General features: G+C 38.5%; 1 protein-coding gene across 1 annotated transcript; it reads right to left on the bottom strand.

Annotated features, from left to right (window-relative positions):
- Positions 1-1,605: 1,605 nt before the first annotated feature.
- LOC137273991 (E3 ubiquitin-protein ligase SH3RF1-like) lies at positions 1,606-27,497 on the bottom strand. The gene is made up of 12 exons (XM_067806934.1): positions 26,796-27,497; positions 21,762-21,811; positions 18,647-18,761; positions 12,462-12,557; positions 11,775-11,870; positions 10,327-10,767; positions 9,602-9,693; positions 8,706-8,873; positions 7,229-7,769; positions 4,996-5,183; positions 4,039-4,176; positions 1,606-3,560 (listed from the first exon to the last, which is right to left on the bottom strand). The coding sequence occupies exons 1-12, from the start codon at positions 27,132-27,134 to the stop codon at positions 3,389-3,391; spliced, it is 2,436 nt and encodes an 811-aa protein (XP_067663035.1). The 5' UTR covers positions 27,135-27,497; the 3' UTR covers positions 1,606-3,388.
- Positions 27,498-27,605: the final 108 nt, after the last annotated feature.

Genomic DNA, 27,605 nt, shown 5'->3' with positions numbered 1-27,605 from the left:
GAACAGCGAGTGAGTTTAGTTTTACGCCGCACACAGCAATATTCCACCTATATGGCGGCGGTCTGTAAATAATCGAGTCTGGACCAGACAATCCAGTGACCAACAACATGAGCAACGATCTGCGCAATTGGGAACCAATGACTTGTCAACCATGTCAGTGAGTCTGACCACCTGATCCCGTTAGTTGCCTCTTATGACAAGCAGAGTCACCTTTTATGGAAAGCATGGGTTGCTGAAGGCCTAATCTACCCCTGGACCTTCTCGGGTCAGGTTTACAGAGCAAAGTGATGGTGTAAAAGGGTGGACTGACTCACAGGTCCCATCAACTTTAGTGAGGAGTAAATGCACAATACTTGATTTAGCAACAAATGGGATGAGATTGGGCAAGCAGCACTAAAAGTGATAATATGTGCGGCATGTGTCCTTCCTACATGGTGCATATCCAACTTGTTCCATCTGTATAGATGGCAGTATTGAAGAAACTGCAGAAAAATATTGTTCCTTTCCATTTAAACTTTGGCTGTAATAAAAACACTGATGAAGTAAACATTGGCTTTTCCATATAAAATAGAACTGGCACTCTGGTGTTCCCTAAAGGTGGTCCGACTCTCTCATTCAGCGGCTCACACAATATACTTATCATAGACACAGTGTATATCGCACAGTAGGTTACAGACCTCATATCCTCAATATCTCCAGGGTCTACATCCTGATAAATCTCCACTACACCCTGGATGCATATGCGTCCCTAGAATTTTATTACCTCACTTTGCTGGCTCTGCATTCCCAAAGTCGCCAATCAGCTAAGCCGCCGTTAATGTACTTGTCAGTGCCAACTAAGATAGAGGTTTCAGCTATGAAGGTTTGTTCGCAGTGCAAATACAGGGAAACACAGACCCCCCCTTTTGAAAAATGACTTATGATCACATTGAAGGGGTCCAAAACTTTCAAATATACATGTGCAAGAACTCCTTCTATCTCCTTCCGAGTTCTTTGTGTTCTCTGTGTGTAATAGAAAAAGCAAAAGTGAGCTGTAATTGGTGTGCTCAACTTCCCAACGTAGAAACCTGATTGGATAAAATGCCAGCCAAGGGAGGTAATAAAATTCTATAGATGCATCCAGGATATAGTGAAGATTTATCGAAACGTATACCTTGGAGACATCGAGGATGCAGACCTCACTGATTTAACTTAATCTCATTACAGAATATACACTCTGCTCAACAAAGAGGTAACTTCAGCCTCACTGACAACGCACAGGACAACACTGATGTATCCAGAGCAGGATATATGCCTTTCTAATCACTGATGTAACTTACAAAGTGACTGCAGGATATATCCCATTCTAATCACTGATGTAACTTGCAAATTGACTGCAGGATGTGTTCCTTTATAATCACTGATGTAACTTATAAAGTGTCTGCGGGAGATATGCCTTTCTAATCACAAAAGTAATTTACAAAGTGACTGCAGGATATATGCCTTTCCAATACTTAAAAAGACCCTCCTATAATGTGTCCTAGTCAACAGTGCAATTATCTCCATTTTCAGTGCACCAGTCCCAAACACATGAAACGTATGAATAAATAACTGTTATGGAAATACTTAAATGAATTATATTTATTTTGAGAGTTGCAGACTTGCCCAAGTCAAACAGTCTTTCAAGATTCTCACTTCAAGAGAGATTAAGATCAGATAAACAACATAGTATGGGTGTAATAAGAATGAGGGTGTTCCATAACATGTCTCTGCACATGATTGTGAAGTTTTCAACTCGACATCACCACATAAAACTTTGGACTACATAGCAGTGAATGTATATTAAAGACCCCCTGACACTGATTCCTCGAAACAAACCTAAGTCTGAGTTTTGACTCAACTAAAAGTTTATACTAAAATTTGAAAAGAATCCAGAAAATGAATGTCCCAATGCAGGAATGGATATAAAGCTCAAACTTAGTAGAGTTGTTAAGTATGTTTGTTTTTTAGAATTGCGACTGACTTTGGAACTCAGCTGTTTCAAATTGTCAAACTCAGTTTGAAATTTGAGTAAAATCTTAAGTTTGTTATGATAAATCCGGGGCCTGTTATATCAAAGGCATGAGACCGATTGTCTGGAGGAAAAGAGGATCACAAGAGATCACCCTCCCTTTTGTTGACCATCAAAGAGACAGAATTGGTGATACATTTGTAAGATGAAGACTGTTGGCACTGGCGTTTTATCACATGTGCAGAACCCTGCTGTTGTATGTGAGCTGTGCAGAACCCTGCTGTTGTAGGTGTTTATTATTACACCCATACCAGAGGCGCATGAGTAGTGACAGTGTGTTACATGGACACAAAGACAGTTCATGCCTATGGATTCAATGTTCTGCAGTATACTCCCCTGGGATTCCAGACCGGAGTGAGTACATCATGGAGACACTTCAGGATACCACTTGATTCTACAACATACTGAGTGAGTGAGTATGGGTTTATGCTGCTTTTAGCAATATTGCAGCAATATCAGGCGAGGGGACCAGAAATGGGCTTCACTTTGTACCCATATGGGGGATCGAACCTATGTCATTGGTGTGAAGAAAGTATGCTTTCATCACTAGGCCACCCAACCACATCATCCTACTGGCAAACAAACCACTAACTGCCTAAGCTCAGGATACATGATTGTTAGGACAGGAACCTTTCAACAGCACAAGAAAATAATTATTTGTGTTGATCTTGACACAAAGAAATCAGCTGGCAATATGCATCATGGAATCCAACTTAAGTAGGTGAAAGTAAAAAAACAACACTTATTAAAAGATTCACAAAAATATGAATATAAATATATTTGTAAATCCTAGCAAAATAAACTGCAAACCTGATAATGTAATATATATATCAGAAAGTGGGTAGTACTCTTCAGTTCTTGATGAAAATGTATTTTTGATAATTTCTACAATGGCTGTCACAACATTTATCAGGGGAACTAAAATCACTCCTCAGTTGTAGCATCCTATTGACTCTGAAACAAATGTCAGATGCTGAAACATGAATCAAGTGCTATCCTAAGTGCAGAAAGGTCATGTGATCAGCGATATCAGTGATATCAGTAAGATGATATGATCATGAATAAAGTCTGTCTGAAGCAAGGCCACAACATCAAACTGGATGCAGCCAATCAGAACTCAGTTTACACAGACTGCAGCCAATCACAATACTGGTCACAGAAGGCAACCCACTGGCAACCAATAGAAAAGCAGCTTAGTTGAATATGGCTATCAACTCTACAGCTTTCTTCTGTAGCAAAGTCAAAGCAACAGCTCACTGCTTAAAATTGTGCAATCTGTTTGTTAACAGACATTGTATTAAAAATCTCTCAATAAAAAACTGTTCACTTTTGATGTGTCTATTCACACTTTTCTACAAAGCTTCCTGGAAACAATCCCGTTTTGCTGTTCCGTGAGAGAGTTCCTTTAAACCATCCATCTTCGCGTTTCTTGTGTACAAACACAATGTCACCACATTGAAGGTCCAGTTCATGATCTGTCTGAGGAGGGTATGGCACAATGCATCGGAACCTACAACAAGAAGGAACTATCCATACTATTTAAAGAAAAAGAATGTCTCAGTGTTTTGCACAGATTACAAAATTGTGATCATGGTTTGAAATGGGCACCAAAACATAAAGAATTGTCCACTTTTGTATCCCGCTGTGATATTGCTGGAATATTGCTAAATGCAGCAAAATATCAAACTCACTCACTCCTCTTCTGATGTGTTTGTAAAAATGTGCCCGCTAAGGAGCAGCTAATTTCAATGAACAAATGGGTATTTACCTTATATTTTATCGTTTATAACTGGAGAATGAAAAGATCTGAGTCAGGCTATGGTGTATGCAAGACACACAAAGGGACACAATTCTGCATATCAAATTCTGATGCTTCAGATGATGAGGCTACCTGTGCACCCTTGACAAATGTATTCTTGGACTCTAACACATCTAGTATAATCAATGGTCTTGTGTGTGTCATAGAGAATCAGGGAAGTTGCTCTTACTTTTCTCTGGCTAGTGGTTTTGGTCTACTTGGCTTGGATGGAGGAGGTGAGGCAGAGTCGAAGGACCCAGTCTTTTTGTGCTGACTGCTGTCTCCTGACACCCCTGCTCCACTCTCAGCCGACGGGTACGACCCAGACCTGACAAAAACATACAGCCCTTAACCTTGGGGTTTACTTCAAATTTCATTTGATTTGACACTCTGATTTGAAAGAGGCTGTGTAAACTTCATTCAGGTGAAAAAGGTTATACAACACCATTTAACCATGGAAAAAGTGTTCTGTAACACCTGATTTAAGCGAAGGTGGTTATGTAAATCTTTATCCATGTGAAAAAGGTTGTGTAACACATTATCAATTGGAAAGTGGTTATGAAACATTTAATGCATGTGAAATGGATTGTGTAACACTTTTATCAGGTGAAAGGGGTTGTGTAACACTTTAACCAGGTGAAATGAGTTATGTAACACTTAATCAGGTGAAAGGGGTTGTGTAACACTTTTATCAGGTGAAATGGGTTGTGTAACACGTTAATCAGGTGAAATGGGTTGTGTAACACGTTAATCAGGTGAAATGGGTTGTGTAACACTTTAATCAGGTGAAAGGGGTTGTGTAACACTTTAATCAGGTGAAAGGGGTTATGTAACACGTTAATCAGGTGAAATGGGTTGTGTAACACTATAATCAGGTGAAAGGGGTTGTGTAACACTTTAATCAGGTGAAAAGGGTTGTGTAACCACTTCAATCAGGTGAAAGGGGTTGTATAACAATCCATTCATGTGAAACAGGTCATGTAACAATTCATTCCAGTGAAAGGGGTTGTGTAACATTCTATTTATGTGAAAGAGGTTATGTAACACTTCAGTCATGTGAAAGAGGTTGAGTAACACCTCGTTTATGTCAAAGAGGGTGTGGAAGTAAGGGGCAGCACCTGTTAACATTTCTACCCAGCACAATTACCTGACATGTGTTACAGATCCTTCCAACAGGGCAGAGGTTTCACCATCATCACCTGGTGATTTTGATTTTTTACTTTTACTGGCAAGTCGTTTAACAAGACTTTTCTTCTCCTTGTCCTTTCGTTCTTTGTGCTCCTTTGTATCCTTGTCATGCTTGTCATGTTTGTCATGCTTCTCCTTTTTCTCCTTCTGTAAAATCAGACACAGCCTCTTGATAATGCTCAATAACCGGTATAAACTGTGACTAGGGCCTTCTGTTATATAAGCTCCTTGATAATGTGCAATAACAGGCTTAAACTGTGACTAGGGCCTTCTGTTATATAAGCTCCTTGATAATCTGCAATAACAGGCTTAAATTGAGGATAGGGCCTTCTGTTATATAAGCTCCTTGATAATGCACAATGATGGGATTAAACGGAGGGTAGGGCCTTCTGTTCTGTAAGCATCACCATAATAGCTAACGATAGGTTTAAAGTAGGGCTATCTGTCATTTACACCCAGTGACAATGCACAGTCAGTGTTTTTAGAGACTTTTGGGCCTTGCTTTACACAATAACTGGTTTATGCTGTAAGATAATGATAAGCTTACAGTAGCACTTACTATCAGAAAACTCGAAGGATTACATGAAAAAGTAGAGACACCTGTGATGAGCTTAACTGAATATGTGAATCTGCCAAAAGAATGAATAACTAACTTAAAGGTCACATGCAACCAAAAAATCAAACATAATTAAAACACATTTATCACTTATTCATGACATATAATATACATTGCTGCTTGTAAAAAAAACAAATAAACACAATTATAAGCGTACAATCGCGATTCAAAAGTACAATATTTTGTACTTGGGCTTACTTCCCCCTCGGGAGACCGAACCCAGTCATATATATGCACTCAAGTGTAACGACGGCTTCCGATTGGCTGTTTCATTTGCTGATATGCTGAGGGTTCATTGTGTGTACAGAAAGATGATCTGTTTGATGGGCATTTTAGAAGTATAGCCAGTCACAAGAAAGTAAGATTCTATATGGATAACAACTTCTTTTTGTGTACTTGATGCGTCGTTTTCAGTATGGATTCATATACTGTTGTCAAGCATATTTTATACATGAAAAGAAGCCGTTATCCATGAAGAATGTATATAGAGATGTTGGGTTTGGAAAATACATGTTCTCTGAATCTGCGCTCGATCCAATAAAAAATCATGTCAGTAGAGATGGTAAACTACTGCGTGGTTAGAATCTGTCATTCGTCCAAGTACAAAGCAGGACTTGAAACTGACAAGAGTTTGCACCAGTTTCCATCAGATCCAGTCATCCGAAAAAAATGAATATAGTTTGTTTGCAACCCACAGACATAAAAACATGTCATGTCATCACACGTGCCTAGTTACATAATGTGGCAGACACGGGACTCGGGTGCACGAGTGATAAATCAACTTATTTTCTTTATGTCGTATAGTCTGATAGGTGTTAAGTTCAAATTGCACATGGTCAATGATTGAAGCTGTGTATTGCATATTGTCTTTAGCAGACAGGCAGACAGACATATAGGTGGGAATAAACCAGACATTGAGCTTTCTCTGTGACAGAGACTGCTTACCACATTCAACAAGTTATTTTACGTAACGAGTAGATTATTTACTTGTTTGTGTACACAACCAAGATTAGACTACTGCTCACGACCTCCGACTCCAAGCATGCATACTGTTTCAAGCTCTGCGAACCTATTCACTGCGCATGCGTTATGGACACAGCGCAGCACAGCTGTTGAAACCAGTTTTCCCCCCAGCGCTGGGGGGAATTTAGTGAAACGTCTGAACTCCGATTTCGCAGGCTTTTTTTTCATCGTGTTTTTTTCAACTTTATAGGTTGAATTGGCATTTTTTATGATTTGTTTCGGTAAGTGCATTCCGAAAGGTACCAGAATCTGCAAAGTTGTGTTTTACGTTGCATGTGACCTTTAAAGAAATATCATAAAGAAACCTCTGCAAAAATTCCCTTTGAAATTATTCCTTGCAATGCATCCATGATATTACCTCTGTCTCTGCACATATTGATGAAGAACATCTTCAAGGTATGAAACACATGAAATTTCTAAGCAGAGAATACAATAACGAAGCACAAGTATTCTGAACAAAAACTAAGGTTGAACTTCACAGTTTGTTCTCAAATAGGCATTGACAACTGGGAAATTCAGTCAGTCCACCCAACTTAAAGTAAACCATCCTTACCTTGTCTTTACTGGAGTGAGGGTGGTGGCTTTCCCCTGTGGCTCCTAGCACTACATTTGGGGGAGTGATGTTGGTCGATGCTGACATGGAATGGTGCATAGCAGCTAGGCTAGATGAGCTCCATCCCCCACTGGGGGATGAGGAATGGCTTCCTCGTTTTGGAAGATGAACCGTTGTGGTGGAGTGAGCAGGCCCTTGGCTGGAAGTGGACACATGACAACTTGACTTGGAAGAACTGGAGGAGTTGTATCCTGACGGTGGAACTGTGATTGCTGCTTTGGATGCCCTGGAGGAATGGCTGCCACTGGAGGGTGAAGAGGCTGTGTAAGTCTTTGGTGCTCGGGGGAGGAGAGGTGGGGGTGCTGACTGGCTCGAGCTAGACTGAAAGGACTGGCTTGAAGTAGAGGTGCGGCTTAAGTCAAGATTGGTGACATTGATGTTGTTAGAGTCAGAGGATGCAGAGGAGTGGGAGTTTGTCTGAGGAGCCCGGGCTCGAATGTTCAACACATTGGGACTGACTGGCTTGAATGCACTCTGGTGTCTGGAAAGGGAAGAATTCATGTGAGTGGGAAGAAGACGGTAAAACTAGAGTTAATTAAGAAAAAGGTGAATAGAACTAATTTGTGGTCACTGATTTGGACACAAAATCAAGCAAGAATGTGAGTCCCGAATGAAGAAGGATTATGCGAACCTAGTTTCTTAGCGGCCAAAACTGTCCTTTTCAATCAATTTTTCTGGTAGGGAAAAGAATTCTCAAAAACCCTGTCTCTCCCCTCTTCCAAACAGCCCCCATCACCCCCCCCCCACACACCCCCACCCACACACACCAAAAAACATATTGGGTGCCCTCCTTCAGTGACAGCTTAGGGGAACAAAGACCCACATCCTCGACCATTACATCCCAGATGTATGTGCATTAGCTAGTGCATTAGACAATGAGATTAATAGACATAAGAGCAGGAGGAAAAGCCAACTGACCCCAAGGTTTCAAAAAGCAACAAAAAGCTAATAGTTGTAACTATGGTAACAGTTTCAACAAAATTTATAAAGAACAAGACTGTATGCAACAAGTGGACAATGAAAAGGGTTTAAGTTAATAGCCAGTGCCCCTGATTTCTCTGGTGGTACATGTTTTAGAATTCTAATGAAATTCTAGTGAGTGAGTGAGTGAGTGAGTTTAGTTTTATGCAACATTTCAGCAATATTCCAGCAATTTCACTGCAGGAGACACCAGAAATAAGCTTCACACATTGTACCCAGTTGGGGAATCGAATCCAGATTTTTAACTTTCATGCATTATCCACTAGACAACCCACTGCCCCTAACTGGATACTAGTTGATACGATGCTAGCATAAATACATGTTGATACTGACTGAGATTCAAGATGTGTGTTTGTAGCAATCAATGACATAAGCTTCCCTGGTACCTTCACTAAGTCAGGCTAGAGAGACAAGTTGAGGTGAGTGTTCCTATTACCTGTATAACTGTACATAGTTTCCAGGGAACACCCCTGTACTCCCTGTTTTGAGACACTGGCCTTTGTACCAGCCATCCTGGCACTTCTCCGACACGGTGTACCCATCGCCCTTCCTCAGTTCCAGCTCATCATCCTTCTGAGGCTTGTAGCTGTATGTGGCAACATACCTGCAACATTGCAAAATACCGGTATCTACAACCTGCTTCATAATAGTACATATGACCATACAGGTAGATAGAACTAGCAAAGTACAGGTACCTGGACCAAGCAACAACATACTTTTTACTACAATTTTCATGAACAAATTTAGCAAATCTCTTTCTGTCCATTTTAATTTACTAATTAGTGATATTTTACTAAGAATAGCAAATATTAACAACTTATTATTGTTCTTATAGCTAACCATTCAAATGGAAGAATTTTTGAACTTGTTCAGTTTTAATATTTGGTGATGAAAAGAGTTGTTTCATCAATATTTGCAGTTCACAGAAGCAAAACAAACTGTTCTTCAGACAAGTTAAAGTGGATCGCATATTATTCGGCTGTAGGCCAATAAAATGGCCTGTTCCCCAGTCTTCTGTTTCCTAAAGAAGAAAGGCCCTGGTCATGGTTCCACTACACTAAGTAAGAAGCAGCTGTATGGTCTTATTTTTGTGTGGAGACGATAAAAAGTATACAGTGAAAAGATCAGGGTCAGAGCAGCAACCATATTGTGTATGTGCATGATGTTTTTAAATCTATACCTTTCTGGAAATGATTACCCTTTTCCCACCATCATCTATCTGCCTATGCTGAATATGCAGACAGCCACTGAAAGTACCATCATTTCTTGGGTTAAGCTTCTTGGAAACGGATTGGGAACCTTTACAGTCTTACTGGTTGTGTGACAACTTACACTGGTGTGAGCCCACTTGGCATGACAGAGTTGTCTCCACCTGCACTGCCGGAGGCTGTGGTTGAAGATCCGCTCGATGGCTCTGTCCCTGCCTGAAAACATGTTATCTTTACTTCAGATCAGATTTCTTGAGATGAAATTTGATATTTGATTTTACATGTGAACATAGTAAGAAGAATATCACTGTCATGAATTTAGATATTTCATGAGATATGTGAAGGACAAATACTGTCAACAATATTATTAATGGCATGCATATTTTCCACATGCTATATAGATAAGTACCGTGGAAGTGAGGCTGTATTGAAGGGAGATAACTCTAGTGTGGCATTGTAACATTGTATGTCTAATCATGCAGAAATAAGACAACAAGAGCCATCGTAAGTAATCTGGAGTGTAATCTTGAAATACAAATCACTGTTATCTTGTTATGTGCAACATGTTGTGGAGGTGCTATTTACGACCATTCAGTCAATCAACCTAAGCATGCAATATATTAGATGTTTGACCTTGGATACTTTAATTTCCAGTTGTTTTGAATACAAACTGACTTCCACTGACTCAGTAAGTCAGGAAATTTCAACCACAAACAATCGCAATATCAAAAGTCAACAGTATATTGTTGTGTTAAGATGATTCCAGTCTTGTCACATTAGTCAAAAGTGTACACTTAACAACCTCAATACATCAAGTCATGTAATTTTTGCCCTTTGAACCTTCCTTACCTGTGCTGTTTGTGGTGCCGATTTCGGAGTTGAGGTAGAGGAGCTAGTTGTGGTGACGACAGCAGCAGCGGCGGCAGTGAGGGGCGGCGTGGACGTTCCAGCCACGGACCCAGATGATGTGCTGGGAATACTGAATGCCCCCGAGCTGCTGCTACTGCTGCCCAGCTCAAGGGAGCGCCGCTGATGCTGAGTGGGAGGGGACGGGGATTTCTGGGGGGCCAGGGTGAATGAATGCCGTTTGGGTTGAGACGTGGGGTGGGAGGCCAACAAGGCTGGGTTGACCGAGGTAACAGACGGTGAGGTGACCCGGTGAGTCTCTGATGCCGATGTTGTTCGTTCTGAGCTATCAGAGTTACGTCCCCCTGACTGGGTGTTATTACTGGCCTGTAGGATACTCACACTTGGCTTGGAGTTGAGAAGGCTTTTAGCAGCATCATTTAACTGTATAAATAAATATAGGGGAAAACTAATCAGCATGTAGGGGGACAGCAAGGATGTCACACATCCTCACAGTAATGTGGACAAAAGCAGTATAGCATAGCGGTAACATCTTATTGTGAATGAAAAGACCAGCAACTAAAGTTAATATTTTGAGTAATCCTGTGTTGATTAAGTGAAAAATGCACAGCATGCCTCAGGAGTGAGTATACAAGTGTGTGAATTTGGTTTAAGTATCTACAGCAGGTCTGCTCCATGTGGGAGCAAAGTCTGCAACAGTACATGTCGCAAACATTTATCAATTTTGGTACGAGCCTGGGTGCTGACAAACATTATTTTTATACAAGCCAAAAGACTTGAGCAGGTCCTCTTTGCAGGTCTGTGGCTATTCAAGTTTTTGGTATTTTTTTCAGATCTAATTGGATTCAAGATTCTAATAAAAAAAGAGAAGCACTTTTTCGGACATTACTCAGGTCATGTGATGCCAGTTGTCCCAAGTTAGTGTTACAGAACAGACACGATGGAGAAACAACACAGTTGAATTGGATTAATAGTTGTTGATCTTGCCTTGATGATATCTATATGTACTTGACAAATGGACACAAATGGATTAAGAATGTTACAGAATGATATATCATTTACACTTTGTCTGTCAATGATTCTTGGCAGCACTGCCTCACATAAGCTGACCTTCAATACGTAACAAAAGTTACCATCCAAAGATCAACTCCATATGCAAATAATTTAGGTGCTCATCAACAACAGCAATTGAGAACATACCCACAAATATGTAAATATTTCTAGTCATGCCCGTCAAGTTCTCCATACAGTTATTTATACATGACTGCTAATTATCATGTGTCAACTCGAACAATTCTGTATCAAACTGTGTTAATCATCACAACCCCACTCTATCATTCAGTGAGTTCCAACAATTCAAACAAACCACATCAAAAGGTGATGAAAAAACGTCTACATCATGCAACCAGTGGTTCACATGTATCACCTACCTTAACAAAAGTCACTGGGAATATACCAATTTTATCCCCTTTCCTGCCTTCAATCCAGTTCTCATCCACTCTTCGTATTACTGTCAGAGTTTCATCCTGCAAGTTAAAACACAATGGTATGGTACAAGAACAATCCTTGAATATAATCCAGGGTCAAGTTTTTATCATTCCAAGATATTATAACAAGAAACAGATGCTAGATAAATGAATGAACAACAAAACAGTAATGGGTTTGTCAACACATTTTCTTTGCGTTTTGCACTTTTTAGTGACCAAGATCATGTCTGCATTCAGACATATTTTTTAAGTCCAAAGTCCCAATGAGTTTCTCTTCCAGAGAGTGATATTGTGAACAAAAGTCAAAACCTTCCCTGTCACACAAATCAATCATGTATCTGAGCATAAGCATCGGATCAACTTAGTTTGCTTGACAACCAACATATACTGAACAGCAAAAGAAACTCAAGTTTTGAAAAATTGAAATCCCATAAACGTAAGTGTTCATGTTTATGTCTCATATTTAAAAACGTGACCAAAACAACAGAGTTTCTCTTACTGTTCAGTATATGTTGGTAAGAACCGATTCTCACCTGGACCCACAGCTGAGACACTGAATGAACACATTAGCATTTATCTTCAGTACCAAAGCAATGGATACTCTAAAAGTAAAAAGTACAATGGTCTCACCTTTTGAAAGGACAAGCAATCCTTCTCCTTCTCATCCTTGAGATCAAAGTCGTACAGTGCCTGACACTGAGGCAACTGGGGTAATGCCACCAACACCTGGAAAGGGGAGGCAACACTTGAACACTCAGTATCATTTGTCAGTGAGTGAGTGAGTGAGTGAGTTTAGTTTTACGCTGCACTTTGCAGTATTCCAGCTACATCGCGCCAGTCTGTAAATAATCGAGTCTGGACCAGACAATCCAGTGATCAACAACATGAGCATCGATCTGCACAATTGGGAGCCGATGACATGTCTCAACCAAGTCAGCGAGTCTGACCACCCGATCCCGTTAGTCACCTCTTTTACGACAAGCATAGTCGCCTTTTGTGGCAAGCATGGGTTGCTGAAGGCCTATTCTACCCCTGGACCTTCTCGGGTCTGCACCATGTCAAATCCACTGTCTGCTTCAAATAAGACTGCAAGAATGAGTACTGTGGCATATTTCCCTCATGACACACTAACACACTGTTCAGTAGTGTCCTCTAATATGAATAATGCTGTCTCAAAGAATCAAGGAGAATGCTTACTGCAAACATCCACACACTACATGGAAACACAATATAGGATGCCTGCATGTCATCCTGTCTTTTTCCATGGTAGTACTCTGTGCTACTCTACACAGTTGGGATACCATGACATGTGTCACTAAGTCTGCGAGTTTGAGCTCTGATCCTGTTAGTTGCCGCTTACAATAATCATGGGTTACTGCAGACCCATTCTAACCCAGATCTTCACATGTGGAAACAAGCATGGATTGCTGGAGACCAAATCTACACCCTGACCTTCACAGATCAGACCTACATGTAGTGTTGTGGGATAATGATGATGAATTCATACATCCAAAACATTTATGGATAGATGAAACAAAATGACATCCAGAGCACACATATTAAAGCCTGTGCTCATCATGTTGAGACTTTTCACTGTTACCTTGAACTAAAATTTGGGCCACAAGACATACCTCATTGTTAAAATGAAATTGTATTTAAATGAGAAATAAAATTCATCCCTTAGGCAGAACTTTCACTTTCAGCATCCACAAAGCTAGTTCAGCTTAGGCCACAAAGGTGCATGAGCACATTTGACATCACCAAAATGGTCAGAAACCTTCCACTGATCAAAAAGATTATGAAATATCAAATAACAAAGCATAAAACTACCCTCACAGTCCTACTGAACTTAAGTTCTTGACCTTAAACAGGGATCACCTCATCTGCATGAGTTCTCGGACAGTAAAATACAGTTCATGTGCATACAATACATACATTTGTAGTTGTAATACTCACTGGAAGGGAACCATATAACCACGCTCTCTCTCTAAATCATGAATATGCCCCATTCTAACGTATCTAAGATGCTTCGGTGAAAGATCAAAGGTGCTGACAATACTTTATCAGACGATAATGTGCACTTTTTGCATTACGTCACAATGTGTTGACATCACTACGCCATTCCAGTCTGTCCCCTCATAGACAAACTATTTTGCATTACGTCACAATGTAACCGACGCCATGTACAGCCTCCCACAGTAAACTGCTTCGTCGCATCCCGTTTCTTGGTTTGTAGTTGCATCACACAGCTAAGATGATTGGTCGAAACATTACGTTTAACTTATCTGAAGGCTAAAATGCCTCATAGTTTGACTAAACATTTTACAGAGACACGGTAATGTTTGCAATGTTTACATTCCCACAATGCAATCGAGGAATGTTGCATGACTAGTCAGCTTCAGCTGAATGTACTGATCTAAACTTTCCTTGGTAGTAGAAATGAGACGATCATATTGCCTTGTATGGTTTTCAGAGAATCACAGATGTAATTAAAATGATCTAGAGACGATATTTAACCTGAACATAAACCGTCACCAAACTGTTCATCATTTGTTTTTCTAGTAATGTTTGTCTTAACGTAGGTGGCTGACACATCAAAAGTGCAGCGCGTAAGTTAGCCCTATGCAAGGATTCTTAATTTAGGTCACAGACACCATCATTTGTTTTCTGCCATAGATTAATCGAAATATGGCATCTTAGAAAAGAAATACAGTTCGTTCTACCACCATGTATAGTGCAATAAAGCACACTTTCGCCCTGAACTATTATAGTTAAAGCATGAGCATGCTTGCTTTAAATGTATTACACTATACATGGTGGTAGAACGAACTGTATTTCTTAATTATAGCCAAATGTAACCCAATATCATAAAAATGTATCCACCAATTTGTCTGAAATTGTTTTGTCTGACAATACTGGTATTTTTACTACTGTGTGAGCTGACAGCCCTGTAAATAATCGCTTACATTTATCTCACCTCACACATAAATGACGCCCTCTGACTGGCTGAGTGCTCATCTATTATTTTCAATGTACACTGCTGGGGATGCCGAACTCATTTGGTACTTCGTGATAATAATTCATAATCTCGAATAACATTGAGTCAGATATGATATTCGGAATGCAAAAAGATGGACAGGAAATAGCTCTAGATCTTATTTTCTTGTCATCTGCAAAAGCTAGCGAAGCTACAAAACTACAAAAAGTTTTGTTCCCATGTCTCAAACAATTAAAAATTAACATTGAGGCGTTCAGTAAGATAAAGACATTGCTCACTGGTCCCTTGGGGCCCATGGGTTGATGTACCCTCTTTGTTTTTATTACTCGCCCGCGGAAGATACAGCATTGTAATATTTTTACAGAAATATTACACCAGTGTAATGCTGCTCAACATATGACGTCATTATTGACTGATGTACCCTTGATGTTTGATTTTGGTTACAGTTATGACGTCACAATGCTAAAGCCTCTGCCACAATGGTATGAGACCTTGCTTGACTCATGGAAGATTGATATGAAAGTCATGGCACTGTTTTATCAATTTAGATTTCTAGAGTAAACAACAGAATAATATACCCCTTTCTGTGAAATATCATTTTTCTTAAAGGGGCACTGATGTGGAGCAATTTCCATGGACTGATTGTTTCTTTTGTTATTGTTTTTCTCCCGTGAGTACCCGGATAATATCCCAAAATTCATGATCTCTGCTGCGCTACCCATATGCGCAATTGATAGTTTATATGTAGACTGATCAACAAAGATGAAATTCTTCAAAGGCATTTAGAAGTTGGCATAGTAATACAGTACAAATTTTATGGATAGAACCCAAGAAGTTGCTATCTATAAAATTTGGACTGTATAACAAAGATGAAGTCATTTTACTTCATTATTATGAAAACAAATCAAACACCTTGAAGTTTACTCATCTGCCAGTGGTATAAAAAAAATGCTAGGACTGAAAAATACCGAAGTAAGTGTACGTCTTTATATTTTGTCTTATAAACCTAATTAGTTCCTTGTCACATTTGTATGCATTTTGAAAGTTAAAAAAAACCCACACGGTCTGCTCATACTTACAGTGAATTTCTAACATGATTTTAATATCTAAACATTGTATAGATTGCCAACATGAATCATATTTCACACACACCCTATTTCACGACCTAGTGCATGTTTTCTGCAATACTGATTCTGCTGAATGCTACAAGAAATAAATTAGAACAAAATGCAAATATTAATTTTAAGACAGACGAAAGTTATAGCATCAATGTCAGGCTATTACCTCGTTCAGGAATGTATCCATCAATATCCACATAAAAGTACGATATTCCATTAATCTGCAGCTGGTAAATAATCCTGCTCTATGTCTTGTGTCTTTCAACAGTCTAATATGCGAAAAAGTGACACATCGTTTGAGAATTATTCACACCGGTGTATACATAATCTCACTGGTCACCCAGGACAGCACACCTAGCAACTAACTGTATGATGTAGGCCATTAGTTAGCAAATAATGAGCAACAATCACTCAATCAAGGCAGTGGCGGTTAATAAACTTAATTCTTTATGGGAAGGATGTTGTTTTTACACTCAGGGTGTATTCAGTATAGATTAGTAAAGCCACACTCATAAACACTGCCTTTTTGACAAATCCGCTATGGAAGTAATTAATCAATCAGTGTGTTATCGGTTAATCCTTTGATCGATGTTTGTTTTTGTAACTCCGATGATAAAGCCTCTTGCATCACTTACATGCACATATTACATAACATGGAATACATTTGCCACTACAGACCTTAATTTATAACATTGAGTATTTACTCCAGACAGGAGAAATGCCAAATGGGAACCTATGCCGAGTAATATTAGTGGTGTTACCACTAACTATACCAGTTATAAATTCATTAACTGACCATTAAGTGAATGATGACAAATAACATGTGTAGGTTTATACCATCAAACTCAAGTTACAGCAAGGAAGATGTAATCTCTGTGTCGCACGCAGCCTGAAAACACTTATGGGCCGAAACTGTTTTGAGGATACCAACGGAACTTTGTCGTTACATAAGAAATACACAAAGGCATTTGCTATGTACTTGGATAAATTTCTCTACCATTGGCAAAGTCGTCATTATTAGTTTGCGAATTCAGGTAAAATCAACCATGTATTTTCATTATCATAGATAATAGACCAGGGTCGTAGCTACCAAAATTTACATATGATGTTTGCTATGACAGCTGGATCAACCCTCAAAACTATCTAAACATAAAGCTTTGCAATCTTTCAGACTTACGTGAAACAAATGGCTTGCTACATGTGTGCAGACATCATATTTTCACATGACATGACTAAATATGGAGGGAAAAAAAACACAGAATCAAATTGGATCAGTCACTATACCATCAAGGCATCAGAAAAAACTACACTGCTGGGATATTTTGTTACACTCAGGTAAGGAATACCCAGGATATTTTTAAATAATGACATGTGATCAGCATCCAGCCTCCTCACTTTTTAGGGTGAAGAAATTCTGCTAATGTGCACAAGAGCCCAGTCCCTGTGTCTGTCAAGGGAGTGGGTGCTGACTAATTTGCTGCTTGGTTTCATAATTAGACTGTTGGTGAGAAACATTATTCGCTCAGCATCAGTTCCCCTTTAACCTAAGGAAAGATATAGTATCAAACTCGCTTTTGCTTATTTGATACCAAATCATTAACTCAGGGAACATAAACAATCATCAAGGGTACATCAACCCATGTTCCCCTTGTGACCAATGAACAACTTACAATGTCTTCTGTCTACATTTGATTGACTGTTGGTAATTAACAACCTCTGATTGAGAAAAAGTTACGATTATGCAATAATTCTCTAGACTTCTTTTGTTCAGCCACTGTAACCATGATAACATCAGAAATATTGTCATACTCCACCTATCCAAACAACAAACAAGGGACTCAAAAAGGCTGCAGGAAAAATTTAAATTCATCTCAGGTATTTATAATCTTACCACATAGCAATATGATACAGTGTTCACAGTGTTATCACACAGCAATATGACACAGTGTTCACAGTGTTATCACACAGCACTAGACACAGTGTTCACAGTGTTATCACACAGCAATATGACACAGTGTTCACAGTGTTATCACACAGCACTAGACACAGTGTTCACAGTGTTATCACACAGCAATATGACACAGTGTTCACAGTGTTATCACACAGCAATATGACACAGTGTTCAAAGTGTTATCACACAACAATATGACACAATGTTCACAGTGTTATCACACAGCAATATGAAGCAGTGGTATCACACAGCAGTCTATCCAGCCTCATGTAAGGATGTCGAGTTTTGACTGGTCCATGTAACTCTGATAAAATACTACGTACACCTGTCATGATCCACTAGCAGGGTTTACAAAAGTCATATTATCCCTTAACATCTCGGTGACCATGTGAAGTGAATCGACACGTAAAAACATTTGGCTAGATAAATGAGTTATCACATCACATCATCTTGAGGTTGTAATCTTACTCGGGGCTGATAAAACCCTGTATTTCCCTTAACACAATGTGATAACTTATAATGACAGCGTTCCCGGTGTTATAACATAGCAATATAAGAGTGCTATCACATAGCAAAATGATGGCTCACAGTTTTATCACACAGCAGTATGACACACTGTTATCTCACTAACGTGACACAGTGTTCACAGTATTACCACACAGCAGTATGACGCAGGTGTTTTACCGTGCTCTCTCATAGCAATAATACAGTGTTGACAGTATTATAACACAGTAATATGACACAGTACCTGCACATAGTTGACAGGGAAGAAGCCATGTTGTCCATTCAGCTCTCCATGGAACCAGTTGTCATCTATCTGCTTCCGCAGTATAACTACATCATTCTTCTTGAAGGACAGGTCCCTACATGGTGCATCAATATTGATAATATCACACTTACAGAACTTTATTGGTTATCTACATGAACTTCTGTTAACACCTTAGATGATATCGGATAATTACATGGACGATATTTGATACCTTTAGTTTACGGATGATATGTTTCGCTTATATGGGCAATATGATACCAACATGGATGACATGATTCCAACATGGATGTTATATCAAGGAACATATCTGAAACTAATATGGATCATATGTGGCATTAACATGGAAAATATGTGAAACTAACATGGAGGATATGTGAAATTAAGCTGGATCATGTGGATGATATGGTCTACCAATATGGATGACACGATACCAATATACAGTGGAAGCTGTCAAAAAAAACCAGTATCAGTCCAGTCCAGAAAGTTGTCAACACCAGTTTAAAATCTCAGTAATATCTGTGAATTGTTCATTCAGGCCCCACTAATTAACTGAAGGAATTACAGCAAATTTGAAGGAATTGCATCTCAAATATAGACAAACGCAGCCCACTTGTGAAACAATTGCAGCGATATCGGTAGTTTAGCGGTAATGACATAAACACAATGCCCCTGTCGGAAACAATGTCGGTAGTACCCCGGTACTTGAAACAAGATCGGCTATCTTCGGAGATTTCTCGGCTCAGTTCTGTGATTTGTCAGTCGCATCCTGAAACTCACACATCAAAACATGGCGTCACTGGAAGGAGCAACCGTCTTGGTGAATTTTGTTTTTAGTTTCTACTGTTTTCATTTTCATAACTATCCATCTTGGACTACCCGTGGTGAATGTGTTTAGGTGTGAGGTGTTGTCCAAGCTATAAATTATTTTTTTAGGAAAACATTGTCATTGCTAAAGAGTGTCATAAGTCATGCCCCCGGATGTTTCCCATGTTTAGACATAAACAACTGGTCAAAGTTAGATATATATGAAAATGAAAACAGTAGAAACTAAAAACAAAAGTCACCGAGACGGGTGCTCCTTCCAGTGACTCCATGTTTTGATGTGTGAATTTCAGGATGCGACTGACAAATCACAGAATTGAGCCGAGAAATCTTCGAAGATCGCCGATCTTGTTTCAAGTATTACAAACATTGTTTCCAATAGGGACGTTGTGTTTATGTTATTACCACTACACTACCGATATTCGTGAGTGGGCTGCGCTTGTTTACATTTACGTTTGTTTTACAATTCCTTCAAATTTGCCGTAATTCCTTCCATTACTTAGGGGGGCCTGTCTTTAATCATCAGCTCTATAATCCGGCACATTGTCTAAAGTGGATTATTTCTCCAGTCCCGATGAGTACCGGTTAAGACAGCTTCCACTGTAGATGACATGTGATACCAGCATGGATATGGATACCAGCGTGTATGACATGAAAACCTCCATGGATAATATGTGCAACTTGCACTGATAACATATGTGATACTACTACAATCACAATCATCCACTTAAATAGTGCTGAATTCCATGCCACAGTCACAAGCTCTAAGAAACATGATCGACATCATAGCCCTGGTATAGCTCTAGATGCCTGTGATACACTAGAAGGTTAAGTCACACAGATTATACCACCAGGTAGCCCTTTATAATTGGTGAACTGAGGTGATTTAGAACAAACTTACTTTAACTGAAAGATATTCACAACCTGCAATCCCGCTGGAATGTCTCTGTGAAATATGTAATGTCTCTGAAGATGAGCAAGATGTTGTGACATCTGTATAAGGTATTGCCAAGACAGAGAAATCACTTCTACAAAATAGAGAGAATATTTATGTGCCTAGTGTCATATGATGTATCAGCTACTATGGACAAGATAAATGCTCTATGTTTTCCAGTGGTGTAGCAAAGATTACAATTAATTATATTCAACAACAAATGACAAAAACAATTTTCTTCCTCATGCCTGAAAACTCTTCAGTACTGTTTGTTAATTTCAGAGAAGTAAAATTCAAAAGAACATTTCTATCTTGATCGAACTAAAGATGTCTGCTGCTCTGTTTTGGCAACATCAAATATTTTCAAAGGTATGAATTTGTAATTTGGTTAAAAGCCAAAGAACTCAAAATACCATGTAAATCAATGTGCATCCCAGTTTAACACAAGAAACATTTACCACACTTATTCAATATTACAGTCGTGATGACATCTAGACATCTGTTTGTAAGCATAATTATTGATTTCTGTTGATTTCTGCAGAGATAGCAAATTCAAGGTAATGATTGAGGACTGTTTGTAGAAGTGATTTTCTTCCTTAGTTCCTCAGCTATATAGTTATACAGGATATTTAACATGTTGCTCATCTTCTGAGACATTACATGTTTCACAGGGACATTTCAGTGGGATTTAAGGTTGTGAATATCTTTAAGTTACAATTTTGAGCAATTGTTCACTTACTTATAATTTTGAGAAATGAGATCTATGAACTTTGTTTTACAATAAAATATACATATTCTTGAATTTTACAGATGACCCGAGGAACCTTTATGTTCTGTTATTCGAAGTAAGAGAATCACTAAAAGAATGTGTGAACATGTGTTCACATTTGGACAAGAGTTTATTCATGGAGGATGAATAACATTTATTTGTGTTTATTATTTCAAAAGTTTGATTCATTTTACCAATTCTATGAGCCCAGCAAACATACTGTGGTTAGAAAGACTGACATTTGCTTCCGGGGCATCTTCTATAAGGACAGCATTTGTTGTGTTATTGATATAGAACTTGGTATCAATTATCTTTTGAATTTTGGGTACTGAGTTCAGTGAGCATATACCACTTTCAGGCCCAGTTATGTGTTTTCTTGCCTACTACTAGTACTTATTTACAAAATTCCAGCTTTTCTGGGAGTATTCTAGTTGTAGCTTGATTACACAGATAATGTACAGTAAAAGGTGCCCACAGAAACAAGACAGCCGACCTCCTACAGCAGGATATGAGAAAGACATGTAGCTGTGGACAGGTATGGACTTGCAGACAAGAAACAGGATACCCACCCACTCTCCTTGGCTTCATAATTGTACAGCGCTTTCGCACATGGGGCATTCTGGAAAAAAAAGGAAGAATTTCTGTTATCTTTCAACCATTGCAAGGATACCAGCCCAGGTCCATGACAGAAGGCACAGCATGACAGCAGATGAGGAATATTGGCATTTTAAAAATAAACCAGGGACTGGCAACATAGGAATACTCAAACATTGTCAAAAGATTATATCAGAACATGTGAAACTTGGCACATTCAGAGCCAACAATGAAAAATGCCAACATCGTCTCAAATAAAGGCTAGGGAAACAGCTGCTACATTTCCAAATTGATTGTATCAGTGAATGGCACAGATATTAATAGGAAAGCTTTGAATTACTGCAGATGTACCTTGTGAATTTAAAAAAAAATCACTTAAATAGTATTTATTTCTTAAAATTTCAAAATCAGGCAGGCTGCTGTTTCTGCATTTATATATTTGCTTGTTCAAGATGAAACATCTAATGGGAACATGCATGATGGACATGTAAGCCATCAACAAATATGTGAGTGCAGTGTATCAGCTTTCAAGGAACGGCACCATGTGACATGTGATACTCATGAGCCATGTGTACACCACCAACACACTCCAGCCAACCTAATTACACTGATGAAACCATTATGTCCATGACATACAAAAAATAGTCCAGCGCTCTATCATTACCTAACCTGATAAGGAAGGAAAAACACAGATCAGATAATTAAAGTACACAAGCATGATCAGCCTGTCAAAATATGTGAGAATGTATGTGTGCTCTGAGGGCATCATTAAAACACTTCCTGTGTTGTACACCATTGCCCAACATAAACCTCCACACAATTGCTGCAGGGAACTCCCTTGATTTCCCTCCTCAACAAATTTGTAAAGACTTAGGACTGATCAAGAAAATTGGAGCCTTGGGCATTGAGACAAAACAGCAGTCAAAGGGGTGGAGGCTCTAAAACTGCATTAGTCAGCAAGAATGGGAACTATATGATTAAAATGATCTAGAACTTTTATGTGGACAACTAATCTACCACAATGACACGGTGTTGTTACTGGTGTAATACTAATTATCCTATTATCACATTCATTCATTATCGGGCTTCCACTTAGAAGACTGGCTGTGAAGGAACCAACACATCATCTTGGTCTTTATTTTTTGCAACAAATTATATCTGAAAGGGCCATTGATGGCACAGGTACTACAGCAGCATACCCAAGACAATGCCAGAAAAAGAAACATGCCCAGGACCATTCCATTCTGCACTGGGTTATTTTCTTATCAGAACTGTCTTATTGTTGTATTAGATGCATTCCACTGAATTATACGAAATGAGCATACACAGTGAGAAATATTGCATGATACACAATAACACTAGCAACCAGTTTCACAGGAACAACTATATTATGGTTTCGGTTTGGGGATGTGGAATGTGTGTTTGTCAATTTGGGGACTGGGTACATGTCTATTTTTTGAGTCAAATCGTTTGGAATACATTTCAGTAAACAGAAACGTACTTGGGGTATGCATTTGTTGTACCTGTCCTGACAATGACCCTTTAGCTAAAATATAGATGCATGACCAAGAAATATTTCAAATAGAAACATTACCCCAATAGCACATGATACATTTTTGCATCTATAATATAAATAGCCATAAAGTAAACTACAATTTTAACAGGTGCAAATGGTCAGCAAAGTTTTGTTTGTTGTAATCGTAATTCATTGTCTACATTTTGATTGACATACAGCAAGTGGACGGGACAAAGTATTTATTGTAAGATACTGGATAGGTTTCAGCAGTTCCTAGGTTGAGTCATGCGTGTACAACTTATGCTAATTCCTGATCACTTTGTGCTGGTGCACGGCCAAGTTGACCCAAGGCCAGCTCACCAATGTTTGTAATAAATACATTGGATTTGAAATATCTTGACACTGACTGATCACTGATGATTGATGTGTGACCATTATACCAATCACAAAAATGGCTAATTATTCCACCTGTATTTGTCTTCACCCATCTCAGATGGGTATGCAGGGGTGGAAATCACTATAGCAAATGCTAGTGTACTCCAGTGCCTTGATAATTTTTCCACATTATGATGACCATTTCTGTATTGACACTGTGTAAAAATAAACTGTATATGAGTCTAAAAAACAATAATAAAATACCTATGAAATTCAACATCTAGGAACTAAGAAAGGTAATTCTTCGGACCAAATTGAATTATTTTCGGACCAATTTGAATGCAAACAAGCTGAATGATAACGAAAGAAAACATAAACAATCTTGGTGATTATATAAATAAAATACAACATAAATTACACTGAAAACCCAACTGGGCACTGGTTTTGTGGGATGTTACAAATTTGCTTGCCTGACAGAAAAAAACACTGAACTGGGACGATGGGCAATTGGTTATTTCCATCCCTAATCATGCGAAAAACTTCTGTCAAGCATACTGTCTTGATGAAAAGAGTAAAAAGAAAAGTAACATTGATAGTGAGTGAGTTGGGATTAGTGTGTAAGTTTTACCATCTTTGACCACCATTCAAGTTAAATCACAGTGTCAGCTTGTGGGATTACAAGCCTGGATTGATGCCAGTCTTAATGATTCAGTGAAGTTTCCCACCACTGTTAGCAATATTCCTGCAGTAACATGGCAGAGGACACCAGAAGTGGGATTCACACATTGCAACCATGTAGGGAATCAAACCTGGGTCTGTTGTGTGACAGGCAAACGCTTTACCACTAGATTATCTTTTATCAACTTCACATGCTGCTTACATAAAATACCAAAACACTTTCAAGTTTTAATTCAGTTTTGGCCTCCACAGTACTAATGGAAAAAATGGATTACAAATAGTTTATAATACTGAAAGTGATGGGGACAGCATTATGTCAAAGACTTCTTTGAGTGGCATTGACAAACTTTATGGATGACAACTTCTTTATTACTATAGTGTGACGTTTCGGTACAGATTCATGTACCGTTGTCAAGCAGGAATGACACATACAGTGGTGGCAAAGCATATATAGTGAGGTTAACAAAGACAACAAGGTAAGTAACACAATAAGGTGGGGACTGAGGTGATGAAGCCAGAGGGTAGACTAGTAAAAGACTACTATCCTTACCACTGTTTCTGTTTCAAATATTAAAAAAAAAATAATTGCAAGTTTTACTTATAAATCAGGCTAGTTGTCTAAAAACGTCCAAAACGTATTTGTAAACACGATTCTCATGTTGTTTCGACAAATATGATACCCTTCTTCATGCTTACTATTATGTCACAAGTACTGAAGTAATTAAATATGGAACTTTGTTGCTGTATCTGACATGTTGAGACAAACTTCACAAAGGATTATCAAGTCTTAATTTTGACTGCCATTACCTTTAAAAGAAATCCACATTGTTAGCATTTGTGGACCTGACAGGACCCCGCTTCATACTAGTGTTGGGAATATGTAATATATGATGATTGGTTCATTACAACAGATCAATAATTGAAAAAATATTTGGATAGCATCACTTACCAAATTTTCTTGTTATGTTTTGTTAATATTGTTTTTTCTTGCACAAAATGCATTTGCAAATTTCAAATCTTTAAAGGATTAGGAGCACGTTAAATTTCCTAGAGTCTTTATGATAAATTCAACAATGTCTTGAACAAAGCTTGTAATGTTTTTGCAATGAAAATTTAATGCCACAGACAAAATATTTTGTGAAAAATATTGCTGGTGTAAACAAATGTTCCAAAGTTGTTTGTGTTTGATTATGAGAAAACATGATTATGTTCAGTCACTGCAACCAAAATTTGAATATTTCAACTGATCAGACACCACCATTTTATACTACCATAAATGAAAATTAGTTAATTTAGTAACATAAGTGTGATCCCTCTCGCTTGTTATTGCTGTTATTATTCATACATGGTAACAAACTCATCTAGAAGAAAAAGCAAGGTTATCCTCAAGATTTGTTAGAAATGGTTAGGGTGTCAGTAGGTGTTTCTCTGTTCTTCATTGCATGTGTAAAACTGTGGCGTTTGAGTATCATAAAAACAAAAACAAATCTATGGATACATTAATCTGCAAAATAATTTGTATCTTAGTTAATATTCTAAATGTACTTAATTTTGAAAAAGGTTCAAAACCAAAGATGTTTTCAGAGTAAAATCATTATTGCAAAAGTTACAGGGGTGGAGTAAGAAGAGTTTTGCGGTTGCCTTTAACATGTTTAAGTTGTTTTTCAGTCAGTAACAGCATAGCAATAACACAGCAGGTCTGTCACCAATTAAGTCTGGGCAAAGACAAATTATGTTACATGCTACTGGCTCATTAATGTTGCTACATCCTAACGGAAACATCCTTAACATTACTGGATATCCATTCTAAACCTGACGGACGCAAGTTGAAGTGAACAATGTGATGAGATAAAATCAGTTTTCAGTGATCATAATGCACAGGCTGATGGCAGAGCTTAAATTCATGATAAAATGATAGAAATTACCGTTTACACCTGAATGCATTATCACCAACATAGACTAACTTGAACAAATATATAATTGGTACTACAATCAAAGTGTCATTAAATCATCAGAATTAATGAAGTGTGGTTATTTTTCTAAAAGAGAAGAGGAACTGGACTAAAGCAAATGGTAGTCAATAATGGCATGTTTTGTTATGTTTTTCTGCAGAATGATATTTTTAAAGAAGAAACTTGAGGAATTGAAGCAAGTACTTAAAACTAATAAAAGAACTGACTGATTCTCAGGGGTAGGAGGAACAGCTTGAATATGATGATGTGATCTATCTGTCAGATAACGATTTTGTTCAGTAATAATCACAATAGTGTTTCATACAATGAATAAAATACAATATTTCGATCCTGTATTGATAATGGCAACAACACTGTGGAGCCTTGTTCAAACTTCAATGACATGTGGCAAAATATATCATTGTACAACAACCAGACACTCTATTCAAACAATGTTGCACTAAAGCTATTTATGATAAATAAGGCACCTGTCTTTGTTGTCGTGGCTGCGAGATGGTGTTTGGGGCACCAGGGCTGTCAGTCCTGCTTGTAGGCGTTGCAATTGTAGTAGTTTGCCCATGTAACTGTCCTTGTGTTTTTATACCCTCCAAAAGGCGAATTAGCAAGATATTTGGCGGCAGATCTTCAACTTTGATTGTGACAATAGTCCTGCACTCTGGACACCGAAGTTCGTTTTTCGTACTCACTATCTCCTCAAGACACCTTCTACAAAAAGTGTGTTGACAGGGAAGAACTTTACTAGTGTGATCCAATCTTTCAAGGCAGACAGAACATTCTAACAGCTCATTCAGAGCCTGTTCATCCATTTTTAGGACTGACCAAGCTAATGTTTAGAGGAGGAAACGATAAAGTGTTCAGATCATGTCCAACTGATTGCCACTGCAATGTCAACACACAATAAGAACACAAACTACGAACGCAAACCGAGTTTTCAGTGGCATGCATGCTCATCGTTGTGTTCCCACCAGACGGAAATAAAGTGTTTTCTGGAGATCCTTCATCCCTGTTGAACCTCCCATGTATTGACGAGCGTCTTTGATCATCACAAATGCACATAAGCATATCACTAAAAATGAATAACCTGGCGTTACAACTTATCTTCGAAGATTATGGTTGAGTCACCACTAGAAAATACACTCGTCGCCATATTGAACCGGAAGCTGTTGCGTAGGAATACATATAAGAGGGAGGGACTCGCCTTGACTCTTTGCAGGGCCGTGAAATCAGTGATGGGAATGTGCTACTGTCTTAAGATCTAGCGACTCTCCAAATCGCTG

The sequence above is a fragment of the Haliotis asinina genome, chromosome 2 (genome assembly GCF_037392515.1).
Source record: "Haliotis asinina isolate JCU_RB_2024 chromosome 2, JCU_Hal_asi_v2, whole genome shotgun sequence".
NCBI classification, from domain to species: domain Eukaryota; kingdom Metazoa; phylum Mollusca; class Gastropoda; order Lepetellida; family Haliotidae; genus Haliotis; species Haliotis asinina.
The sequence above is the reverse complement of the archived record's forward strand: the minus strand, read 5'-3'. Positions and strand labels throughout refer to the sequence as shown.

Bases quoted from the DNA above. Each gene is read 5' to 3' on its own strand.
- LOC137273991 (XM_067806934.1), bottom strand. From the start codon at position 27,134: ATGGATGAACAGGCTCTGAATGAGCTGTTAGAATGTTCTGTCTGCCTT. The intron at 10,768-11,774 runs GTAGGTGATACA...TTATTTATACAG, and splicing joins TCCCAGTGACTTTTGTTAAG to TTAAATGATGCTGCTAAAAG. The intron at 9,694-10,326 runs GTAAGGAAGGTT...ACATGTTTTCAG, and splicing joins CGGCACCACAAACAGCACAG to GCAGGGACAGAGCCATCGAG.